The sequence below is a fragment of the Salvelinus alpinus genome, chromosome 8 (genome assembly GCF_045679555.1).
Source record: "Salvelinus alpinus chromosome 8, SLU_Salpinus.1, whole genome shotgun sequence".
NCBI classification, from domain to species: Eukaryota; Metazoa; Chordata; class Actinopteri; order Salmoniformes; family Salmonidae; genus Salvelinus; species Salvelinus alpinus.
Window position 1 is genome coordinate 67,610,662 of NC_092093.1, and position 22,808 is coordinate 67,633,469.

Below are 22,808 nucleotides of genomic sequence, written 5' to 3' on the forward strand. Positions count from 1 at the left end.
GGTGGTGGTCTGTGTATATTTGTAAACAACAGCTGGTGCACAAAATCTAATAGTAAGGAAGTCTCGAGGTTTTGCTTGCCTAAGGTAGAGTATATCACGATAAGTTGTAGACCACACTCTTTACCAAGAGAGTTTTCATCTATATTCTTCGTAGCTGTCTATTTACCACCACAAACCGATGCTGGCACTAAGACCGCACACAATGAGCTGTATACGGCCATAACCAAACAGGAAAACTCTCCTCCAGAGGCGATGCTCCTAGTGGCCGGGGACTTTAATGCAGGGAAACTTACATCAGTTTTACCAAATTTTCTACCAGCATGTTAAATGTGCAACCAGAGGGGAAAAAACTATAGACCACCTTCACAGAGACTCGTATATAGCTCTTCCTCGCCCTCCATTTGGCAAATCTGACCATAATTTTATCCTCCTGATTCCTGTTTACAAGCAAAAACTAAAGCAGGAAGCACCAGTGACTTGGTCAATCAAGAAGTGGTCAGATGAAGCAGATTGGACTGTTTTGCTAGCACAGACTGGAATATGTTCCGGGATTCTTCCGATGGCATTGAGGAGTACACCACATCAGTCACTGGCTTCATCAATAAGTGCATTGATGACGTCGTCCCCAGAGTGACTGTACGTACATACCCCAAACAGAAGCAATGGATTATAGGCAACATCCGCACTAGGCTAAAGGGTTGCTGCCGCTTTCAAGGAGCGGGACTCTAACCCGGAAGCTTATAAGAAATCCCGCTATGCCCTCCGATGAACCATCAAACAGGCAAAGCGTCAGTACAGGACTAAGATTGAATCGTACTGCACCGGCTCCGATGCTCGGCGGATGTGGCAGGGCTTGCAAACTATTACAGACTACAAAGGGAAGCACAGCCATGACCTGCCCAGTGACACTAGCCTACCAGATGAGCTAAATTACTTCTATACTCGCTTCGAGGCAAGTAACACTGAAGCATGCATGAGAGCATCAGTTGTCCCGTACGAATGTGTGATCATGCTCTCCGTAGCCGATATGAGTAAAACCTTTAAACAGGTCAACAGATGGATTACCATGAAGTGTACTCCGAGCATGCACTGACCAACTGCCAAGTGTCTTCACTGACATTTTCAACCTGTCCCTGACTGACTGTAATAACATGTTTCAAACAGACCACAATAGTTCCTGTGCCCAAGAACACTAAGGTAACCTACCTAAATGACTACCGACCTGTAGCACTCACGTCTGTAGCCATGAAGTGCTTTGAAAGGCTGGTCATGGCTCACATCAACACCATTACCCCAGAAACCCTAGACCCACCCTAGACCACCAATTTGCTTAAAGCCCCAACAGCTCCACGGATGATGCAATCTCTATTGCACTCCACACTGCCCTTTCCAATCTGGAGAAAAGGAACACCTATGTGAGAATGCTATTCATTGACTACAGCTCAGCGTTCAACACCATAGTGCCTTCAGAGCTCATCACTAAGCTAAGGACCCTGGGACTAAACACCTTCCTCTGCAACTTGATCCTGGACTTCATTACGGGGTAGGTAACAACACATCTGCCACGCTGATCGTCAACACGGGGTTCCCTCAGTGGTGCGTGCTTGGTCCCCTCCTGTACTCCCTGTTCACTCATGACTGCATGGCCAGTCACAACTCCAACACCATCATTAAGTTTGCCGATGACACAACAGTGGCAGGCCTGATCACCGACAACAATGAGATAGCTTATAGGGAGGAAGTCAGAGACCTGGCCATGTGATGCCATGTGATGCCATGATAACAACCTCTCCCTCAACGGACACAAAGGTGTCAGAGGAAGGCCCTAAAAATTGCCAAAGACTCCAGCCAGCCTAGTCATAGACTTTTCTCTCCCACCACACGGCAAGCTGTACCGGAGCGCCAAGTCTAGGTCCAAAAGGCAGCTTCTACCCCCAAGCCATAAGACTCCTGAACAGCTAATCAAATGGCTACTGTCACGTTCCTGACCTGTTTTCTGTTAGTTTTGTATGTGTTAGTTGGTCAGGACGTGAGTTTGGGTGGGCAGTCTATGTTATGTGTTTCTATGTTGGTAAATGGGTGACCTGATATGGTTCTCAATTAGAGGCAGGTGGTTTTCATCTCCTCTGATTGAGAATCATATTAAGGTAGGTGTTTTCACATTGTTTGTTGTGGGTGGTTGTCTCCTGTGTCTGTGTCTATGTTGCACCATACGGGACTGTTTTCGGTTTGTTTGTTCGTTTCGTTTTATGTAGTCATTTTTCCTGTTCGTGCGTTCTTCGAGTTACATGTAAGTTCTTACGTTCAGGTTTGTCTACTCCGTTTGTTGTTTTGTTTAGATTCAAGTGAAGTTCGTGTTTGTCGTCTTTACTTAAATAAATCATGTCAAATCGCAACGCTGCAGTTTGGTTCAATCCCTGCTCCTCCTCTTCGGATGAAGAGGAGGAGGAACGCCGTTACAGCTACCCAGTCTATTTGCATTATCCCCCCTCTTTTACGCTGCTGCTACTCTGTTTATTATCTATGCATAGTCACTTTAACTCTACCTACATGTACATATTACCTCAATTACCTCGACTAACCTGTGCCCCTGCACATTGACTCTGTACCAGTACCCCTGTATATAGCCTCGCTACTTCTACTTTTAGTTATTAGTTTATTTTTTATTTTGTACTCATCTATTTTTTAATTAACACTTATTTTTCTTAAAACTGCATTGTTGGTAAGTAAGCATTTCACTGTAAGGTCTGTTGTAATCGGCACGTGACAAATAACATTTGATTTGATTCATCCTTTTTGTGTCCAATTACTTCACCAAGTAAGATACTAAGGAAATATATTATTGTAAGAAGAAAAAAAATGTTTACGCAACACCATGAGTATTTCATAAGGCCTTATTTTGAGGGCCTAGTTTCACGTTAATGCAGGTACCGGAAAATCACACGTATCACTTTAAACCAAAGTCACGCCCATCATTATCATATTTCCCAGCATGCTCTACTGCTGGTATATATATATGTGTGTATATATGTGTGTGTATGTGTATATATGTAGTACTAGTCAATAGTTTGGACACCTACTCATTCCAGTGTTTACTTTATTTTTACTATTTGCTACATTGTAGAATAATAGTGAAGACATCAAAACTATGAAATAACACATAAGGAATTATGTACTGTAGTAACCAAAACAAAAAAAGTGTTCAACAAATCAAAATGTGTTTTATATTTGTGATTTTTCAAAGTAGCCACCCTTTACCTTGATGACAGCTTTGTACACTATCCACTAGATGTTGAAACATTACTGCGGGCAGCCCCAAGAACATTAGTGAGGTCGGGCACTGATGTTGGGCAATTAGGCCTGGCTCGCAGTCAGTGTTCCAATTTATCCCTAAGGTGTTCGATGGAGTTAAGGTCAGGGCTCTATTCAGGCCAGTCAAGTTCTTCCACACAAATCTCAACAAACCATTTCTATATGAACTTAACTTTGTGCATGGAATCATTGTCATTTCAGAACCGCAAAGGGCTTTCCCCAAACTGTTGCCACAAAGTTGAAAGCACAGAATCATCATAGGTTACACCCAGCTTCATAATATAGACTTGTGAAACTGGACATTTGTCAAGAGTTCAATGATAACATTCACCTAAAAAACACAGTTGGGGAAGGCACTTAACATGAATGAATCGAACAAGCATGTCTCTGTCACTAACAAATACAGTCATGGGTAGAAACTTGAAAAGACAATGCATACTTGGAAATTATATTAGCAGCATGGCTTTGTGTGGGGGGGGGAGGGCGTGGCTTTCAGGTAGTTATTTTTGGCCACCCGTGAGAGGAAGTGTTGTACTAGTTTAAGTGGTCTATGGTAGAGGTATATCATAATCACTTACAAGAAGCTTAGTCATCATGATGATGATGATGCTGTATGTATACCTGGTTAATGAAAGGTGAAATAAAAAATATTAAAATGTGTTGTCTAGCTGTGACTTCAAGGTAGCAAGCCATTGTTGTATTCCTTTAGCATCTAAACTAAATTGTCCTGGAGTAATGCAGTGGCTGGAAATTCATTGTTTACAGGCTGTGTCAGGCCTGTAGTCACATTGTTCTGACTTGTAAAGTGCTGTGTAATTTCAATTTGAATTTAGGTGGAGTGGGGTTATCAGCATTTTGTAGTTTTAACACCTGTAATCTGCATTAAGGATGATGGCCAAGGTTGGGAAGACTCAGATATTAGCATCTAAACTAGAACAACCATTTCAGTAATGGGTGCAATAAATCCAAGTAACATGTTGGATTAGTTTAGAAAATGTATGTAATTTATATTTGCATAGCATAAGATGAATCAATCAATGCACAAACATAGATATTGAAACAAACAATTCAAAAAATCTTACCTGCAATAGAGTGTGTTAGGAAATATTGGTTCATAGTAATGTGTATGAGTTCCAGACCCCTGTAGGGTAAAACTAGACCTTAAAATAAGACCTTATGAAATACTGAACATAGGGTATTGTGTGTTGATTTGACACTGGATACTTTTCTGTGTACAAACATTATAGCAAAAATTTAAAAAAAGCTATAATTATATATCCTGTTGACTAGCCACTTTACCCCTGCCTATACATACACATCTACCTCAATCACCACATATCCCTGCACATTGCAATGGTTATGGTTCTCCTTGTATATAGCTTCATTCCTGTGTGTTTTATTTTTCATTTGTGTTTATATTATTTTCTTATTTAACTCTGCATCATTGGGAAAGAGCTTGTAAGTAAACATTTCACTGTGATAAATACAATTTGATTCGATTTTTATGTGTTGTGATGGGGTTGACGGACGGATTACTTTCCGCAACCCTCGACACTACGCTCCACGGTCTAGTCGGGGGTATCATGGGATACATCAGTGGCAGATCGACATTGTTCCAAAACCTCATCTAGAGGTCATGAATAGAGATGAGCATTATAACATACCAGTCGTGTTATGGATGACAGGCCAGGCTAATGAAGTCATATTGTATGTAGACACATTTGGTTAAACATTCCTGTCCTGGCTGGTTGCTAGCCTATTGCTCTCCTCTACCTGTCCATCATTCACAAATTCCATTAGTCTCTTTGACTCTCAGAAATAGGACCTCTACGAAGGCTAACTTTGTAGGCGAGAATGTCTGAAATAGTCACGAAATATCATGGATTCTATGGTCTATGGATAAGACCCATACATTCCAATAACGAGTCTTCTCATTAACTTAAAGGGCAAGTCCACCACTTTTCACCCTCATTTTCGTTATCTACAACACAATACCATTGTCTTTATACTGTACGTGAAAACAGCGCATTTCTACGTTGTGTAGAAAAACATATCAAGTTAAAAAGTTCTAGCTGATGACATCAAAAGTTAATAAAACATTTTAAAAACAGTGATTTTCAAAATACTATAAGATTCCTGGTAATGTTGGGAGCAAGAAAACACCCTCTCTCTGGCTAGAAACGCTCACAGTGAAGGGTTTTTTCGGACCATTCTTCATATCTTTTTAACCACAGATCATAGAATTGCACCGTTTTCACATACCTAGACACTGGTATTGTGCTAGAGATAATGAATATGAGGTTGAAAAGTAGTGTTATTGTCCTTTAACGTTGTCAATGCTATTAGAATAACAGTAAAACTGCGTTCCATGTCTGACCCATGCAGATGGATAGTGCACTGCATTATTATATTATCGGGGGTATTTTTGTGGGCTTTTCTGCAGTGGAATGCAGCCGTCCCTGTCGGCTCTTTGGGAATGAGGCCAGGCGGCCATGTTGTTTTGGGTCTCTTCTTGCCCGGGTAGCTCCATCTGGCCTTGGCAGCGCTATGTTGTGCCCCTGCCCGGGAGCCTTGCATTCTGAGTATGTGTTGGCAATTAGTGGAGATGTTGGCTTTGCATTTGGCTGCAGTGTGACATTCTCACAGGGCTTGTTGACTTGCTGCAAGGGCGCCATGTATCGCTTTGCTTTTCCTCAGGTTCACTGCAATCAGAATTCAAGAGAGGCCACCGCCAGATAACTCCACGCTACAGTGTTCACTGATTGCATGACCCTCTGTTTTGTTGCTGTCTCAGGTTCTCAATGTTTTCCAATAAAATCGGTTTAGTGTTTACTTTTATAATGAGGCACACAAGGGCAACCTTGAACATCAAACTGTAAGATGCTAGGGTCACACTTTATTTGGTTAGTCCCATATAGATGATCTACAGATGGTCATACTATCAACAATCTGTTGATAAGCAAACGCTTGCTAATGTTACGGTTACGTTTAAAATAAGGGTTAGGGTAAGAGTTAAGGTTAGGATAAGGTTTGGGCTAGAGTTAGGGTTAGTGGATAGTTAGTTGAAATGTTGACGTCTACTGAACATCTACGAACCATCTACAAACCATCTACTAACCACCTACAAACCATCTCCTTGGGACTCAATTAATTAATTAATTAATCAATCAATGTACATGCACAAACATAGATATTGTAACAAACAATTCTAAAAATCTACCTGCAATAGAGCATGCTGGGAAATATGATAATGATGGGCATGGTTTTAGTTTAAAGTGACATGTATGAGTTTCCTGCACTCAAAATAAGGCCTTATGAAATACATATGGTATTGTATTACAAAAATGCATAGATTATGAAAACATATTCGTTTAGGATCTCACTTGGTGAAGTCCATGGTGTCATGGGTGGTAACTCTACAATTTACTCGAAAGGCAAGGCACTATGGGAAATATTTGAATAAGGCTTTACACTAAGCAGTGTGTTAATTTAACACTGTTCCGGTGTGTCTATGGGTCCACAGACTCCACAGTGTTGATTTAGCACTCTCTTTTAATTTGCTGTGGATCAACACGGGAGAATGTACGTTGGTATTCTTGCACAAACAGAGTGGTAACTTGGGTTGTATACACTAGACACAAAATGGAAGAAAACAGCCAGAAACGAGGAAGGACTTGTCCAATAGGAAACGCTCATTTGTGTTTTACCATTGCAAAATGTTTTGCTATGTGTGCACTAATGAATATGACCATGGTTTAACATCAATTCACTCGACTCCATCTCTCTAGGGTTGACATGGCAGGATGCTACCACCCAGCAGGTGATCTCCAGAGAGCTTTCCAAGATACGCAAGGTTCCTATCCGAAGGCCGGAACCCCCTTCTGCCTCCCTGACACTCTATGGTGGAGCCAGGAAGCTCAAGACTGGAAAGGGAGAGCTTGGCGTCCAGAAGTACCTGCAAGAGCTTGGTCTCCTTCCCCAGTCTGTTGGCACTGCTCGCCAGGGGCCCCAGCGAGAGGGCCCCCTCACTAAGGTAATGTCCCGATAGAGAAGCCATTCCATGGGAGGGGAATGGTTCCAAACCACCTGTGTTTCGTAGCTATAGGGGACCATGGAGAGAGAGGCCCCGGCCTTGGTAAACCACGGGCTCCATGTCCTTTTTTGGGGCCCCATGTTTTCATCTTCTTTCTGTCCTAATGAGTAAGAGGAAGAAACCATCTTGGCAGGAGTTGGCTATGTTGTCTCTGCGCTGCTTTCATTTCCTGTTTCTCCTCTTTACAATCCTGCTGAGAATGTATGATGCCCATTTAGAAAGGAGGTCCCATCACTTCTTGACTATATATATGTGTATACAGTGGGGAGAACAAGTATTTGATACACTGACAATTTTGCAGGTTTTCCTACTTGCAAAGCATGTAGAGGTCTGTAATTTTTATCATAGGTACACTTCAACTGTAAGAGACGGAATCTAAAACAAAAATCCTGAAAATCACATTCTATGATTTTTAAGTAATTAATTTGCATTTTATTGTGTGACATAAGTATTTGATCACCTACCAACCAGTAAGAATTCCGGCTCTCACAGACCTGTTAGTTTTTCTTTAAGAAGCCCTCCTGTTCTCCACTCATTACCTGTATTAACTGCACCTGTTTCAACTCGTTAACTGTATAAAAGACACCTGTCCACACACTCAATCAAACAGACTCCAACCTCTCCACAATGGCCAAGACCAGAAAGCTGTGTAAGGACATCAGGGATAAAATTGTAGACCTGCACAAGGCTGGGATGGGCTACAGGACAATAGGCAAGCAGCTTGGTGAGAAGGCAACAACTGTTGGCGCAATTATTAGAAAATGGAAGAAGTTCAAGATGACGGTCAATCACCCTCGGTCTGGGGCTCCATGCAAGATCTCACCTCGTGGGGCATCAATGATCATGAGGAAGGTGAGGGATCAACCCAGAACTACACGACAGGACCTGGTCAATGACCTGAAGAGAGCTGGGACCACAGTCTCAAAGAAAACCATTAGTAACACATTACGCCGTCATGGATTAAAATACTGCAGCGCACGCAAGGTCCCCCTGCTCAAGCCAGCGCATGTCCAGGCCCGTCTGAAGTTTGCCAATGACCATCTGGATGATCCAGAGGAGGAATGGGAGAAGGTCATGTGGTCTGATGAGACAAAAATAGAGCTTTTTGGTCTAAACTCCACTTGCCGTGTTTGGAGGAAGAAGAAGGATGAGTACAGCCCCAAGAACATCATCCCAATCGTGAAGCATGGAGGTGGAAACATCATTCTTTGGGGATGCTTTTCTGCAAAGGGGACAGGACGACTGCACCGTATTGAGGGGAGGATGGATGGGGCCATGTATCGCGAGATCTTGGCCAACAACCTCCTTCCCTCAGTAAGAGCATTGAAGATGGGTCGTGGCTGGGTCTTCCAGCATGACAACGACCCGCAACACACAGCCAGGGCAACTAAGGAGTGGCTCCGTAAGAAGCATCTCAAGGTCCCGGAGTGGCCTAGCCAGTCTCCAGACCTGAACCCAATAGAAAATCTTTGGAGGGAGCTGAAAGTCCGTATTGCCCAGCGACAGCCCCGAAACCTGAAGGATCTGGAGAAGGTCTGTATGGAGGAGTGGGCCAAAATCCCTGCTGCAGTGTGTGCAAACCTGGTCAAGAACTACAGGAAACGTATGATCTCTGTAATTGCAAACAAAGGTTTCTGTACCAAATATTAAGTTCTGCTTTTCTGATGTATCAAATACTTATGTCATGCAATAAAATGCAAATTAATTACTTAAAAATCATACAATGTGATTTTCTGGATTTTTGTTTTAGATTCCGTCTCTTACAGTTGAAGTGTACCTATGATAAAAATTACAGACCTCTACATGCTTTGTAAGTAGGAAAACCTGCAAAATCGGCAGTGTATCAAATACTTGTTCTCCCCACTGTATATGCTAACCATGTTTGTCATGCTCTGTCCCACAATGAATCAAAGAACCCCGCCTCGTTATGAAGGAGGGTCCTGAACTCCTGAACTCTGGACAAGCTGCCTGGCTACTTCCCATTCGCGTATTACCGTAGCCACGATGGTGTCCAGAGTTGAGGAGTTCAGGACCCTCCTTCATAACGAGGCGGGGTTCTTTGATGCATTGTGGGACGGAGCATGACAAACATGGTTAGCATGAACGGCGGAGGCCCATCCTGCTGGGTTAATGCCATTAGGGTCTCCCAATACTACCAAGCTAGGGAGAATCACATTATCTCTGGGGACAGAACGACACAAAGTAGGAAGATTGCTTACACACAGATTTCCAGAGCCTATGGGTCTAACACCTTATCCTTGTGTTAATTGTGTCAATGTATCTACGTTAATGCTCGTCATTGTCAAATGTATTTATTTTGAATCTACTGCTTTAATTCAGTAGTTTCTAGGTTGGTTTATGAGAAGCTAGTGGTGCTCTGTTTGATGGGGGAGATGTGTTTTGAAAATCTGTTCTGAAAATGCACAAAAATGGCTATTGAGTGAAACTATTTCCTTTAGAATTTCCATACGCAATTTTCAAGGTCAGTTGATAAGCATGGTTGTGTTACAGAATGAAGACTTCCAGCCCAAGAAGGGAAAGTCTACATTCTATAGTCTACAGTCTGCAGAGCCACCCCAGGGGGGTAAGGTCTTCACACAGGGCGCCGTGGGGAGCTGGAGACCCTCAGTGGAGACAGCCTACTCCAGCCAGGAGCCTGGGAGTGCCAAGGGGTTGACTGCCCAGCTGGAGCGCTACCTGGCTGGGGCAGCACACACGCAGAGCCGCCCAGTACAAGGGGCAGTGGTGGGATCAGTGGTGGGACCCAAGGGGAAGCTCCACTATCTCAGCTATGTCAGCCCTGTACGCTCTGGTGATCAGGTGGAACCCCAGACACGACTTGGTGGCAGTGGCTCCAAACCTCCAAGGCCCAACATAGACAGGCTTCTCTTCAAGGCTGCTTCCAACCATCGGGTGCCCAAGGAACAGCTCAGTACAGTGGATGGTAAGGGCTTCTTTTTCCCACAATAATATGTGTTTGCACTGTCATGTGTGCTTCTGTGGACTTCAGATTAATTTGTAGTGGATCCACACACACACACACACACAAAAAAATAGAATTTCAAAGATGTATTGTATGATATTTTATTCATTTCGAGGCAGTTGTGCTTCTGTGAATATCAAAGCTACTGGACAGTTATAGTGGATCTCACATTAACCTTTCTCTGTGTTCCTCCTTTCTACCCTCTCCCTCAGAACGGTTCATCCAGAACGTGGTCAACCAGCTGGGGAGGCAGAGAGTGAACATGGACGGTTTGATGGGTAAAGACCTGAACCAGCTTGCAGACATCATCTCTGAGGTCCTGCATGTGGTGGATGGGGAGGGGCCCGGGGCCAGAGCTAAGCCCAGGGTCATGGCACCCATACGGGACAGGCAGATGAAGAGAGAACCCTTACCTTCCAAGGACCAGGATGAGGAGGACCAAGACGACATGTTGGGGCAAGATGCAAAGCTTCAAGGTATGAATTAATTAATTAATTAATACATTCCTGCCCCATAGGGAAATTTGCTTGCCAACATTTCTGGGGTACATATGTTATAATAATACATCACAAGACATACCATACTTCACATACCACACTACACTGAGTGTGGAAACATTAAGGACACTTTCCTAATATTGAGTTGCACCGCACCCTTTTGCCCTCAGAATAGCCTCAATTCGTAGTGGCATGGACTACAAGGTGTCAAAAGCATTCCACAGGGATGCTGGCCCATGTTGACTCCAATGCTTCCCACAGTTGTGTCAAGTTGTTTGGATGTCATTGGGTGTTAGACCATTCTTGACACACAGGAAACTGTTGAGCGTGAAAAACCCAGCAACGTTGCAGTTCTTGACACAAACCGGTGCGTTTGGCACCTACTACCATACCCTGTTCAAAGGCACTTAAATCTTTTGTCTCGCCCATTCACCCTGTCTCAAGGCTTAAAAATCCTCCTTTAACATGTTGAGAAGCCTCCCCTTCATCTACACTGACGGAAGTGGATTTAACAAGTGACATCTATAAGGGATCATAGCTTTCACCTGGATTCACCTATGTCATGGAAAGACCAGGTGTCCTTAATGCTTTGTACACTGAGTGTATATCAAATCAAATCAAAGTTTATTTGTCACGTGCGCCGAATACAACAACCTTACAGTGAAATGCTTACTTACAAGCCCTAACCAACAGTGCATTTTTTAAGTAAAAAATTGTTATTAGATAAGTAAATAAATAAAAATAAAAAACAGTAAAATGACAGTGAAAATAACAGTAGCGAGACTATATACAGGTGGTACCGGTACAGAGTCAATGTGCGGGGGCACCGTTTAGTCAGGCTAATTGAGGTAATATTCAACATGTAGGTATAGTTAAAGTGACTATGCATAGATGATAAACAGAGAGTAGCAGCAGCGTAAAAGAGGGGTTGGCGGGGGGTCACAATGCTAATAGTCCAGGTAGCCATTTGATTACCTGTTTAGGAGTCTTATGGCTTGGGGGTTGAGAAGCCGTTTGGTCCTAGACTTGGCACTCCGGGACCGCTTGCCGTGCGGTAGCAGAGAGAACAGTCTATGACTAGGGTGCAATTTGCTTCTGTGGCTGGAGTCTGACAATTTTTACGGTCTTCTTCTGACACTGCCTGGTGTAGAGGTCCTGAATGGCAGGCAGTTTAGCCCCAGTGATGTACTGGGCCGTACGCACTACCCTCTGTAGTGCCTTGCGGTCGGAGGCCGAGCAGTTGCCGTACCAGGCAGTCATGCAACCCGTCAGAATGCTCTCGATGTTGCAGCTGTAGAACCTTTTACGGATCTGAGGACCCATGTCAAATGTTTTCAGTCTCCTGGAGGGGGAATAGGTTTTGTCGTGCCCTCTTCACGACTGTCTTGGTGTATATATCACAGCACATATTTCACAAGTCATGGTCAGATTAGCCTAGGCAATCCAGAGTGAAAATCTCGCACCAACTATTCAATTCGGTTCTGGGGGAGAGACTAGAACGAGGAGCTGAAGCAGGATGGTTGCTCCACTGCGCTCTCTCTGCAAGTTCCAGTCAAGTCTTTGAGCCAAATGTCCCTTCCCCTTCCAAAATTCGGCTAAATAGTGATTCGAACAAATGACCAGTGGCTAAAAACCAACTCACTGGAGAAATTGTCGACAGATGGTTAAGGTACCATTTATGTTACGTAAACTGTCCACAAGAGTTAACAGACAGACATAAAGGTGCACTTGCATTTATCACCAGGGTGAAAGTAAAGTAAAACCTGTGTGAAAAAGTTTTAGATTGTTTGGTTATTAGCCGTAAAGCCTTGAACTTTAGCAAGTTTAATTGTCCACTGTTTTGTGGAAAACAATGGGAATCTGTATTTTATCTTGTGAATGTTTTCCCCTCACACATTCTGATTTTTACAGGGCAACCAATGGAGGATGCAGACTCTGAGCCAGACGACAAGGTAGGCCTAATTCACATCATGTTTTCAGCAACCGCTCCTTCAATTGCCACTCATTGATGAAAGGACTATATAAAACTCTAATGATAGACATTTGAAGGTAAATTACCACTTTCAACTGAATTACCACTTTCAACGGAAGGAATATCAGTCTGTTCACTATGATTTCAAAGAGATTCTTATAAAAATATCAGTCTGCGGATGTTTAAGGTTTGTAAAACTTGTTTTCTGTCCTATCTGTTTCATATTAAATATTTGCTTGCGTAACTTTAAAATAACCCTTCTTTAAACTTTTTAGAAACAGTAGTATACCAGTACTGACACAAATCATTGAAGTAAGTGTTTGCGTAGACATTTCAGTCAGCATTTTGAAACCTTTGTATCTGTTGAACAGAATTATGTCTAAAAGGAAGGAAAAGAAACAGTTCACGTTGAACTTTCATTGAATTACTTCTGTAAACCATCAGCCTTAATGAAAACACATTATTTTCTCATGGAACAAAACCCTTTAATTTAAAAATAGGTTCACTCGTCTTATAAAGCAAAACCTTTGCAGTAAAATAGAGAGCACACTGTTAAAATGAAGTGCTTTGTAACACCAAAACTAGTGGCAACTGAGCTTCAGCCAACTTGAAGGAGACGGAATCTTAACTTGGCTGGAGTATTGATACACATCATCCTGAGATGTTCTGAAACATTACATGGTGAGTTGTAACACCGCGAAATCAAGTGTTGTGCAACATGTTGCCAGGGACTGGGAGCACTAAAAGAAAAGGTTGAAAACACTATTTTAGTTTTTTCGAGTCCTGTTTAGTGCAGAATTAGATGCCTTCTCTAAAGGTGTAGTTCGTTTCCTCTCTATAAAGCCGGGGTGTCAAACTCATTCCATGGAGTGCCAAGTGTCTGCAGGTTGTAGTTATTTATTTTCAATTAAGCCCTAGACAACCAGGTGAGGAGAGTTATTTACTAATTAGTGACCTTAATTCATCAGTCAAGTACAAGGGAGGAGGAAAAACCCACAGACACTCAGTCCTCCGTGGAATGAGTTTGACATGCTCTAACTCTTCTGAACACCATTATGATGTTATGAATCCTGTCTAGTGCAGAAGTGTATCCCTTTATCTGAAGTGTCTTATTGTTTTATGTGTTCGATTTGATATCAAATACCATTTTGGCAGGCAATGTCAAGCACAGGGTTCAAACCACCAGCAGTAATTGGCAGGTAATCTGCTGGAATTGAGGACTGCATTTTCCACTTATATTGTAGTCATGAATGTGGGTATGGCTGCTGTCCTCATTGAAGGTCAATTTGCCTGACGGTTTTCATATCCGTTCATCATGATCCATTACACCTCATTGCACAACAAGCGTAATATTCTTTCTTCAAACATTTATACAACATTTGTGAAAGAATCCTAAAGTCAAGAAATTGTGAATTACCCACAATCCTCAAAAAACAGTCACGTGGCAAACTAGGAAATGCAAAGAGATTACAACCAAAGACTTCCAATGAGTTCAATCACTTTGTCTCTCTTTAGTTATCCTAATGAAAGATACTTACATTTTGAGCAACATATTAAGTTGGATTTACATTATTTTGCTGATATGAAATTGAAACGTCTTGCATACATTTTTTCTAATATATTTTGGGTGTATTTTGACACAGTTCTGAAATGACAGAGTGGATACAGATAGGTGGGAGAAAAAGATTGAAGGGTTGGAGCGGGAATCTAACCCCGGTGGGGAGAGGGGTGACCTGTCTAAAGTGGGTGGGTTTACCGCTAGACCACGGGCTTGTATACAGTGCCTTTGGAAAGTATCCAGACCCCTTGACTTTGTCCACATTTTGTTAGGTTACAGATAATGATTATTGGTTATTGGGTGTAGATTGCTGAGGAATTTGTTTTATTTAATCCATTTTAGAATAAGGCTGTAATTTACCAAAGTCAAGGGATCTGAATACTTTTCGAAGGCACTGTTTTTTGTGTGTTTTTTTTGTCAACTTCAATGTAACCCAGAATAATTTCTTAGTATATATGGTACATATCAACGAAATGTACCATCTTACTGCCCCTCCTGTTTCTAATCTGTTAAAATAAAGCATAATAAGGCCCGTATCATCAATCAATAGGGCTGTAAACCATTTGTGTTTCTCATACAAATCGATGGTTTAGAAAATACAGTTTGTTGATTCTCCCTTTTACATGCACTGAAACCCCAAATTGTGTTTTCACAGCACTCTCAAAAACACCAATATTCAGGTTGAAGTACCACTTTGGGTGTTTCAGAGTACTACATTTCTGTTTTAAAACACAATCTGAGTATTTAAACACTTACATTGGGTTTACATTTCAACACCGTCCAAACACCAGACATCAGCTTAGGTGCACTACTTTTATGGTTTCATTACACAATCATGTTGTTTTAATACTTTATATTTTTCAGTGCAGTGTTAGAGCACCAGTGTCTAATCCCTGTGTTGCTATCATAGAAATAGAATCACTAGAACGTTTTTTCCCGTTCAAGTCAATGGGTCTGAAATTCGTGGACCGGTGGCCATTTTAGAAGTGATTCTATGTCTATGGTTGCCATATCCTACCACAGGACCCAGGCTTCGTCAGTAAGCTGTTGGAGTACCTCAATATGGACCCCTTCAGTGATGAGCCAGATGCCCAGATGGAGGTTGATGGTGCTGGGGCAGCAGGCGGCCCCTCTATTGAGGGCCAGAGAACAGTAGGTCTGGAGAATGTCAGAAGCAGGACCACACAGGGCCAGGTGCCTGTACAACACCCCTGGGGGGAGAGGTACATGGCCATAGGAGGAGAGGATAGATCTCCAGACCAACCGATGGATGTCCAGGCTTCTGAATCCATGGTAGACTCCGAGGTGGAGAGGTGGATCCACGGTACCAAAGCTCCTCCTCCTCTGGAGGCTGAGACAGACCTTCTGGCAGATAAACCACAGAAGAAGAATCTCCTTGCAGAGCCACAGAAACAGGACATGCGACTCCAGGAGGAGGAGGAGGTGGTGCATATGGGGGTCAAAGCTTACTCGAAGTCACATCGAGGGAAAAACTACCTCGGCGACTTTGGCTACATCATTACAGACACAGAGTGAGTATGGTGAAGATTATACTTGCTGCTATTTACCAAACATAATGTATGTATTTATACTTTAACTTCACAATGAGCAGTTATCTCCAGCTCCGTTTGTTTCCTATTTTCTTTTCACCTCATAATTTTTTTATTGTTGGGCATACTGTGGTTAAAATAGGCCTAAAGCAATCTTTGTTGCCTAAATTCATGCTGCTGTTGAAAAAGCATACATCTTTCAAAACAACACAGACATATACAAACTTTTTCTTTTTATAGAGAATGATCGCTTGATATCCTTGGTGGTGCACTTGGTCACAATAGCTGTGATGATTAGTCCTTCAGTGTGTGGGTATTACCGCACTGAATTACAGTGTTCATGATGATATGGTGTCAGCAAAGGGCACCAGAGTCAGTCTCCACTCGGCTCAGCCTCACACCGCAAGATAGGTTTCTATCAACTGTGTTTCGCCTGTGGCACTTTCTCAAATCCCTTTCTGGCATTATCAGGGAGAGTGTCAGAGCGCTGTCCTTTACCTGTTCAACAGCACGCCTCTCGCTTTCTTGGGGAGGGGCGCTCGCCACCGGCCATCCGGGCTTGATGGGCCACATCTCAGACACCCCACTGCGTGCGCCCACACTCACTAACACACACACACAGTCAGGGGAGACAAGAGGAACAGTTCACCTTCCAGACAGACTTTTCTCTCTCTCTTCCATCTTCTCCTCCCCCTCTTCCTGCATCCCCAGCCCGATGCTGCTTTAGCTAGCAGGAACCTGCCTACTATGGTCTCCAGAGTTTTCTGCAGACCTGATGATTGTGCAGTTGTTATAGCCATCTCCTTCCCCACCCGCAGCGGGGCCAGGCTAACTTGCTTATCTGACAGCTCCTGACATTGTGGTGGGGGGATGGGAGGAAGATGGGGATGAGATGGGGAAGAGGAGAGAGAGAACCAAGAGGAAAAGTGCTAGCATCAACAACCAAGTCACTCCTAGAGCTCTCCAGTTATTAGAAATACCGCAGAGGGAGCCGAACGTGTCTGGAATCACTTGGTTGAATCTTTAACTTTCAAAAGCTCTCAAAACAGAAAAAGAGAACTTCACTTTCTTAAAGGTAGAGTAAATCAAGCGCCTCATGGTGATAGATGTAATACGTTATTAGAGGATGTTACAATTATGTGTAAACAGGCCAGTAAACTATCTGAGGATGCACACCAGTTTAGATTTACAATTGTGTGTATTGTTATTGGTTGGTATGGTCATTGTTAGCCCAATATTATCTTAGTATTACAAGAGTCCTTTAATTCTTTTAAAGGCAAAACATATGACAAAAGGCCCCCCAAAAAGCAAGAAAAATTCAAATTGTGTACACAGATTACGCAAAATTTAAACGCTATATTGTGCAGCCTACATACTGTACTGTGCCTTCAGAAAGTATTCACACCCCTTGACTTTTCTAGATTTTGTTGTTACAGCCTGCATTTAAAATGGATTAGATTGAGATTTTGTGTCACTGATCTACACACAATACCCCATAATGTCAACGTGGAATTATGTTTTTAGAAATGTTAACAAATTATTGAAAAATGGAATGCTAAAATGTCTGTTCAACCCTTTTGTTATGGCAAGGCTAAATAAGTTCAGGAGTACAAATGTGCTTAACAAGTCACATAATAAGTTGCATGGACTCGCTCTGTGTGCAACAATGGTGTTTAACATTCTTTTTAAATGACTACCCCATCACTGTACCCCACACATACAATTATCTGTAAGGTCCCTCAGTCGACCAGTGAATTTCAAGCAGAGATTCAACCAAAAGACCAGGGAGGTTTTCCAATGGTTCACAAAGAAGATATCTATTGGTAGAATTTTTTTTTTTTTAATTAAACAGACTTTGAATATCCCTTTGAGTATGGTGCAGTTATTAACTGGGCCGGCAGGTAGCCTAGTGGTTAGAGTGTTGAGCCAGTAACTGCAAGGTTGCTAGATCAAATCCCTGAGCTGACTAGGTAAAAATCTGTTATTCTGCACTGAACAGCTTGAAGAATGTTTTAAATATTGTGCACTCCAGATATCGTAAAAGCTCTTAGAGACTTACCCAGAAAGAGTCACAGCTGCAATCGCTGCCAAAGGTGATTCTAACATGTATTGACGCAGGGGGTTCAATACTTGTCTAATCAAGATATATTAGTTTTTTTTATCCAATAGACTAAAAAAATACATGTTAGCATGTTTCTAACACTTTGACATGACAGAGTTTTTTGTGTAGATCATTGACAAAAGAAATGACAATTACATCCATTTGAATCCCACTTTGTAACACTACAAATACTTTCTGAAGGCAGTGTACATGTCATTTTTAACTCCAACGATCTGTGTTTAGCCCTGTCATTTCTTGCATACAGAGCTGCCTACAGAATGCTTTGTTTGCTCTGACAACCTATTCCTTGTACAGTGCCAACTTTTGACCAGGTCCCAAAAGTCTGGTCAAAAGTAGTGCACTATGTAGGGAATGTGGGGCCATTTGGAATGCAGACTCTGTTTCCTTGGGTGATTTCCTCACTGTGTGAGAGAGCAGCCACTGGACTGAGCTCAGATGGAGCATGGCTTTATCATAGAGCCATTACACTTTCACACATCCATTACATTTCCACATTATTACTCAGCTCAGCTCAGTGTGTGTGTGTGTGTGTGTGTGTGTGTGTGTGTGTGTGTGTGTGTGTGTGTGTGTGTGTGTGTGTGTGTGTGTGTGTGTGTGTGTGTGTGTGTGTGTGTGTGTGTGTGTGTGTGTGTGTGTGTGTGTGTGTGTGTGTGTGTGTGTGTGTGTGAGTGAGAGTGAAGAACGCCTATATTACACCTCACGCGGGTTCCATTTGCACCTTACTGCTTGTCTCATTGCTGGAAAATGCAGGTTGTTTACAAAGCCAGAAGAGGCACCTGATCCCTATTCCACTGGTGCAAGGCTGTTTGTGTGTGTGCTTGCGTTTGCGTGCTTGCATGCGTGTGTGTGTGTGTGTGTGTGTGCACATCTATACATTATGCGAGCTTGGTTGTGTGTGTCTTGTTAATTTATGTACATGTCAGTTACATGTGGAAACCCAGATATGCCAATTAGGGCTAGATGTTGCCGGTTCTGTGACTGGTTGGTTGTAATATAAAGGAGCTTCGTGTCTGATACCGTGCGTTCTCTCTGTCTGCCCTCCCCCCAGCTCCCTCACCTCTGACCAGGGCTCGGACCTGATGGAACATGTGGGTCGGAAGATCAACCTCCATGTGGCCAACATTCTCCAACTCTCGTATGTATTACAGGACACACAGGACCCATGCACTAATGCACACACACTTTGTGTTTTTATTGTTGTCGAAAAGTGGGACTGGAAAGTATTGTCGACATGACCTTCAAACCAGGGGTGTCTAACTCCTCCTTTGTACTTGATTGATCAATGAAGGTCATTGATTGGGTAGAAAGTCCCCTCATCTGGTTGTCGAGGTCTTAAAGAGGCAATCTGCATTTTAAACAATAACAGCGTGAAAACCAAGCCACTGTTTTGATGAACAGCTCGAGGATGAGGCTGGATAAATATAACCACTCTGAAATTCATAGAAGGAGCTATGGATGAAAAGACTGACCATCTATGAAATCGAAATGATAGTTCAAACGATGTTTTGAAGCTGTGTTTGTTTACAGTTACTTCGTTTACATTACATCCATTGGAGTAAAACAAGCTTATATTTTGGTTTCAGGTGGGTTAAGAGAGATTCACTAAGCTCATGAGGCATTTATAACTTATATTCTTCTAGAATCAATGGCTATATATCCTTACTTTAAAGTCCTAAAATGGATGTAGCAACTGCAGAAAAGCAGCAGACACACGGCCCTCTGGGAATTAAGTTTGACACCCCTGGTCTAAAATAAAAGACCATTTCAAATTCTGAAGAGGAAGATGTTTTTTTGTTAAAAAATCTCTGATGTAAGCTCAGGGAACAGAATAAAGGTTGTCCAGGACTCCAGAAACAGGAAGCACTGTGTGTGAAGCTGCCCCTGCAGTGCAGTAGCGGAGTGCGTAGACGTTTTTTCTTATTCTGACCTTTGTGTGTTTGTGTTCCTCTGGAAAGAGAAATCAGCTCTAATTACCTCCACATACTGTATAGGATGCTTCACAAACGGAAGCCTATTCCCTATATATTGCACTACATTTGATCAGGTCATATTCTGTATTGGATTCTGTTGGATTCACATCAAATCAAATTGTAGTGCAATTTAGTGTAGACTCGGTTACGAGTCCCTAACTGACAGTGCAGTTTCAAAATATAAGTAATTAAAGAGGAGCAGTAAAAAAAGAACAATATATACAGGGGGGTGCCGGTACAGAGTCAATGTGCGGGGGCACAGTTAGTTGAGGTAGTATGTACACATAGGTAGAGTTAATTAAAGTGACTATGCATAGATGACAACATAGAGTGGCAGTGGTGTGGGGAGGGGGGCAATGTGAATAGTCTGGGCAGCCATTTGACTAGATGTTTCTGACTCTTATTGCTTGGGGGTAGAAGCTGTTTAGAAGCCTCTTGGACCTAGACTTGGCGCTCCGGTACCGCTTGCCATGTGGTAGCAGAGAGAACAGTCTATGACTAGGGTGGCTGGAGTCTTTGACAATTTTCAGGGCCTTCCTCTGACACCGCCTGGTATAGAGGTCCTGAATGGCAGGAAGCTTGACCCCAGTGATGTACTGGGCTGTTCGCACTACCCTCTGTAGTGCCTTGCGGTCGGAGGCCGAGCAGTTGCCATACCAGGCAATGATGCAACCAGTCAGGATGCTCTCGATGGTGCACCTGTAGAACCTTTTGAGGATCTGAGGACCCATGCCAAATGTTTTCCGTCTCCTGTGGGGGAATAGGTTTTGTCGTGCCCGCTTCACAACTGTCATGGTGTGCTTGGACCATGTTAGTTTGTTGGCGATATGGACACCAAGGAACTTGAAGCTCTCAACCTGCTCCACTACTGCCCCGTCGATGGGAATGGAGGCATGCTTGGCCCTCTTTTTCCTGTAGTCCACAATCATCTCCTTTGTCTTGATCATGTTGAGGGAGAGGTTGTTGTCCTTGCACCACACGGCCAGGTCTCTGACCTCCTCCCTATAGGCTGCTGCCACTGTTGTGTCATCGCCAAATTTAATGAGGGTGTTGGAGCCGTGCCTAGCCGTCATGAGTGAACAGGGAGTACAGGAGGGGGCTGAGCACGCACCCCTGAGGGGCCCCTGTGTTGAGGATCAGCGTGGCGGAAGTGTTGTTACCTACCCTTACCACCTGGGGGCGGCCCGTCAGGAAGTCCAGGATCCAGTTGGAGAGGGAGGTGTTTAGTCCCAGGGGCCTTAGCTTATTGATGAGCTTTGAGGGCACTATGGTGTTGAATGCTGAGCTGTAGTCAATGAATAGCATTCTCACATAGGTGTTCCTTCTGTCCAGGTGCGAAAGGGCAGTGTGGAGTGCAGTAGAGACTGCATCATCTGTGGATCTGTTGGGGCGGTATGCAAATTGGAGTGGGTCTAGGGTTTCTGGGATGATGTTGTTAATGTGAGCCATGACCAGCCTTTCAAAGCACTTCATGGCTACAGACGTGAGTGCTACGGGGTCTGTAGTCATTTAGGCAGGTTACCTTAGTGTTCTTGGGCACAGGCACTATGGTGGTCTGCTAAAAAACATGTTGGTATTACAGACTTGGACAGAGAGAGGTTGAAAATGTCAGTGAAGACACTTGCTTATTAGTCAACGCATGCACGCAGTACACGTCCTGGTAATCCGTCTGGCCCTGCGGCCTTGTGAATATTGACCTTTCTAAAGGTCTTACTCACATCGGCTGCGGAGAGCATGATCACACAGTCTTCCGGTACAGCTGGTGCTCTCTTGCATGTTTCAGTGTTATTTGCTTTGAAGCGAGCATAGAAGTAGTTTAGCTCGTCCGGTAGGCTCGTGTCGCTGGGCAGCTCTTGATTGTGCTTCCCTGCCACATCACTGCCTTATTGTTGTTGATGCCTCTAAACACATTTAAAAAACAGTCATGGTTCTTAATAATATGGTCTTTGTTGTGAAAACACATGGGAAACACACGCGTTCACACGCGCAAGTACATACGCATGCACACACACACACACACACGTACGCACGCATGCACACACGCTTTAATACACGGACACAAGCACACACGCATAAACACACGGACGCCTGCACTCACACACACAGAATCCCACTGGAGAGAGACAGCAGTGTTAATGTTTTATTGACTAGGTGAACTATCCTTGAACCCAGCTAGTTTCTCCTGGTAGTTCTGTGCTGCTGGAACCAGGCCATAGGAGGCAGAGAAGACATGTACGAACTGAGTCTGAAGCCTTTCAAGCCTCTACTCCAGGAAAAGGCAAGTCTGGTTACTTCTCACAGAACAGTATCATATGAAAGATGCCAGAGACGCAAACAGTATGCCTTGTTTCTATAAATGCCTACTGCTATTCAGGTGCTTAGTACCATTATTTGTGAGTTGAAGATGACATATGATCTACATTGTGGTCCTGTGTGTCTCAGTACAGCATGGCACTTGCATTGCCAAGGACCCGCTGGGGCCATCAATATAAAAATGAAATGAATGCATGCGTAAGTCGCTTTGGACAAAAGAGGATGCTTAATGGCTTACATTATATATATATACAGTGGGGAGAACAAGTATTTGATACACTGCCGATTTTGCAGGTTTTCCTACTTACAAAGCATGTAGAGGTCTGTAATTTTTATCATAGGTACACTTCAACTGTGAGAGACGGCATCTAAAACAAAAATCCAGAAAATCACATTGTATGATTTTTAAGTAATTAATTTGCATTTTATTGCATGACA

The 22,808-nt window shown here is 43.1% G+C and overlaps 1 protein-coding gene across 5 annotated transcripts in view; it reads left to right on the top strand.

Moving 5' to 3' along the window:
• Window positions 1-22,808, top strand: part of LOC139583570 (receptor-type tyrosine-protein phosphatase N2-like) — a 278,697-nt gene that overhangs the window by 89,262 nt on the left and 166,627 nt on the right. For 3 of the 5 annotated variants that reach the window (XM_071414797.1, XM_071414792.1, XM_071414793.1), the window contains 6 exons: window positions 7,101-7,345; window positions 9,917-10,349; window positions 10,601-10,864; window positions 12,797-12,837; window positions 15,439-15,947; window positions 19,136-19,222. In XM_071414797.1, the coding sequence (XP_071270898.1) occupies window positions 7,101-7,345; window positions 9,917-10,349; window positions 10,601-10,864; window positions 12,797-12,837; window positions 15,439-15,947; window positions 19,136-19,222 (1,579 nt within the window). The remainder of the gene's footprint in view (window positions 1-7,100; window positions 7,346-9,916; window positions 10,350-10,600; window positions 10,865-12,796; window positions 12,838-15,438; window positions 15,948-19,135; window positions 19,223-22,808) is intronic. The other 2 variants (XM_071414794.1, XM_071414795.1) reach the window with 1 other exon arrangement.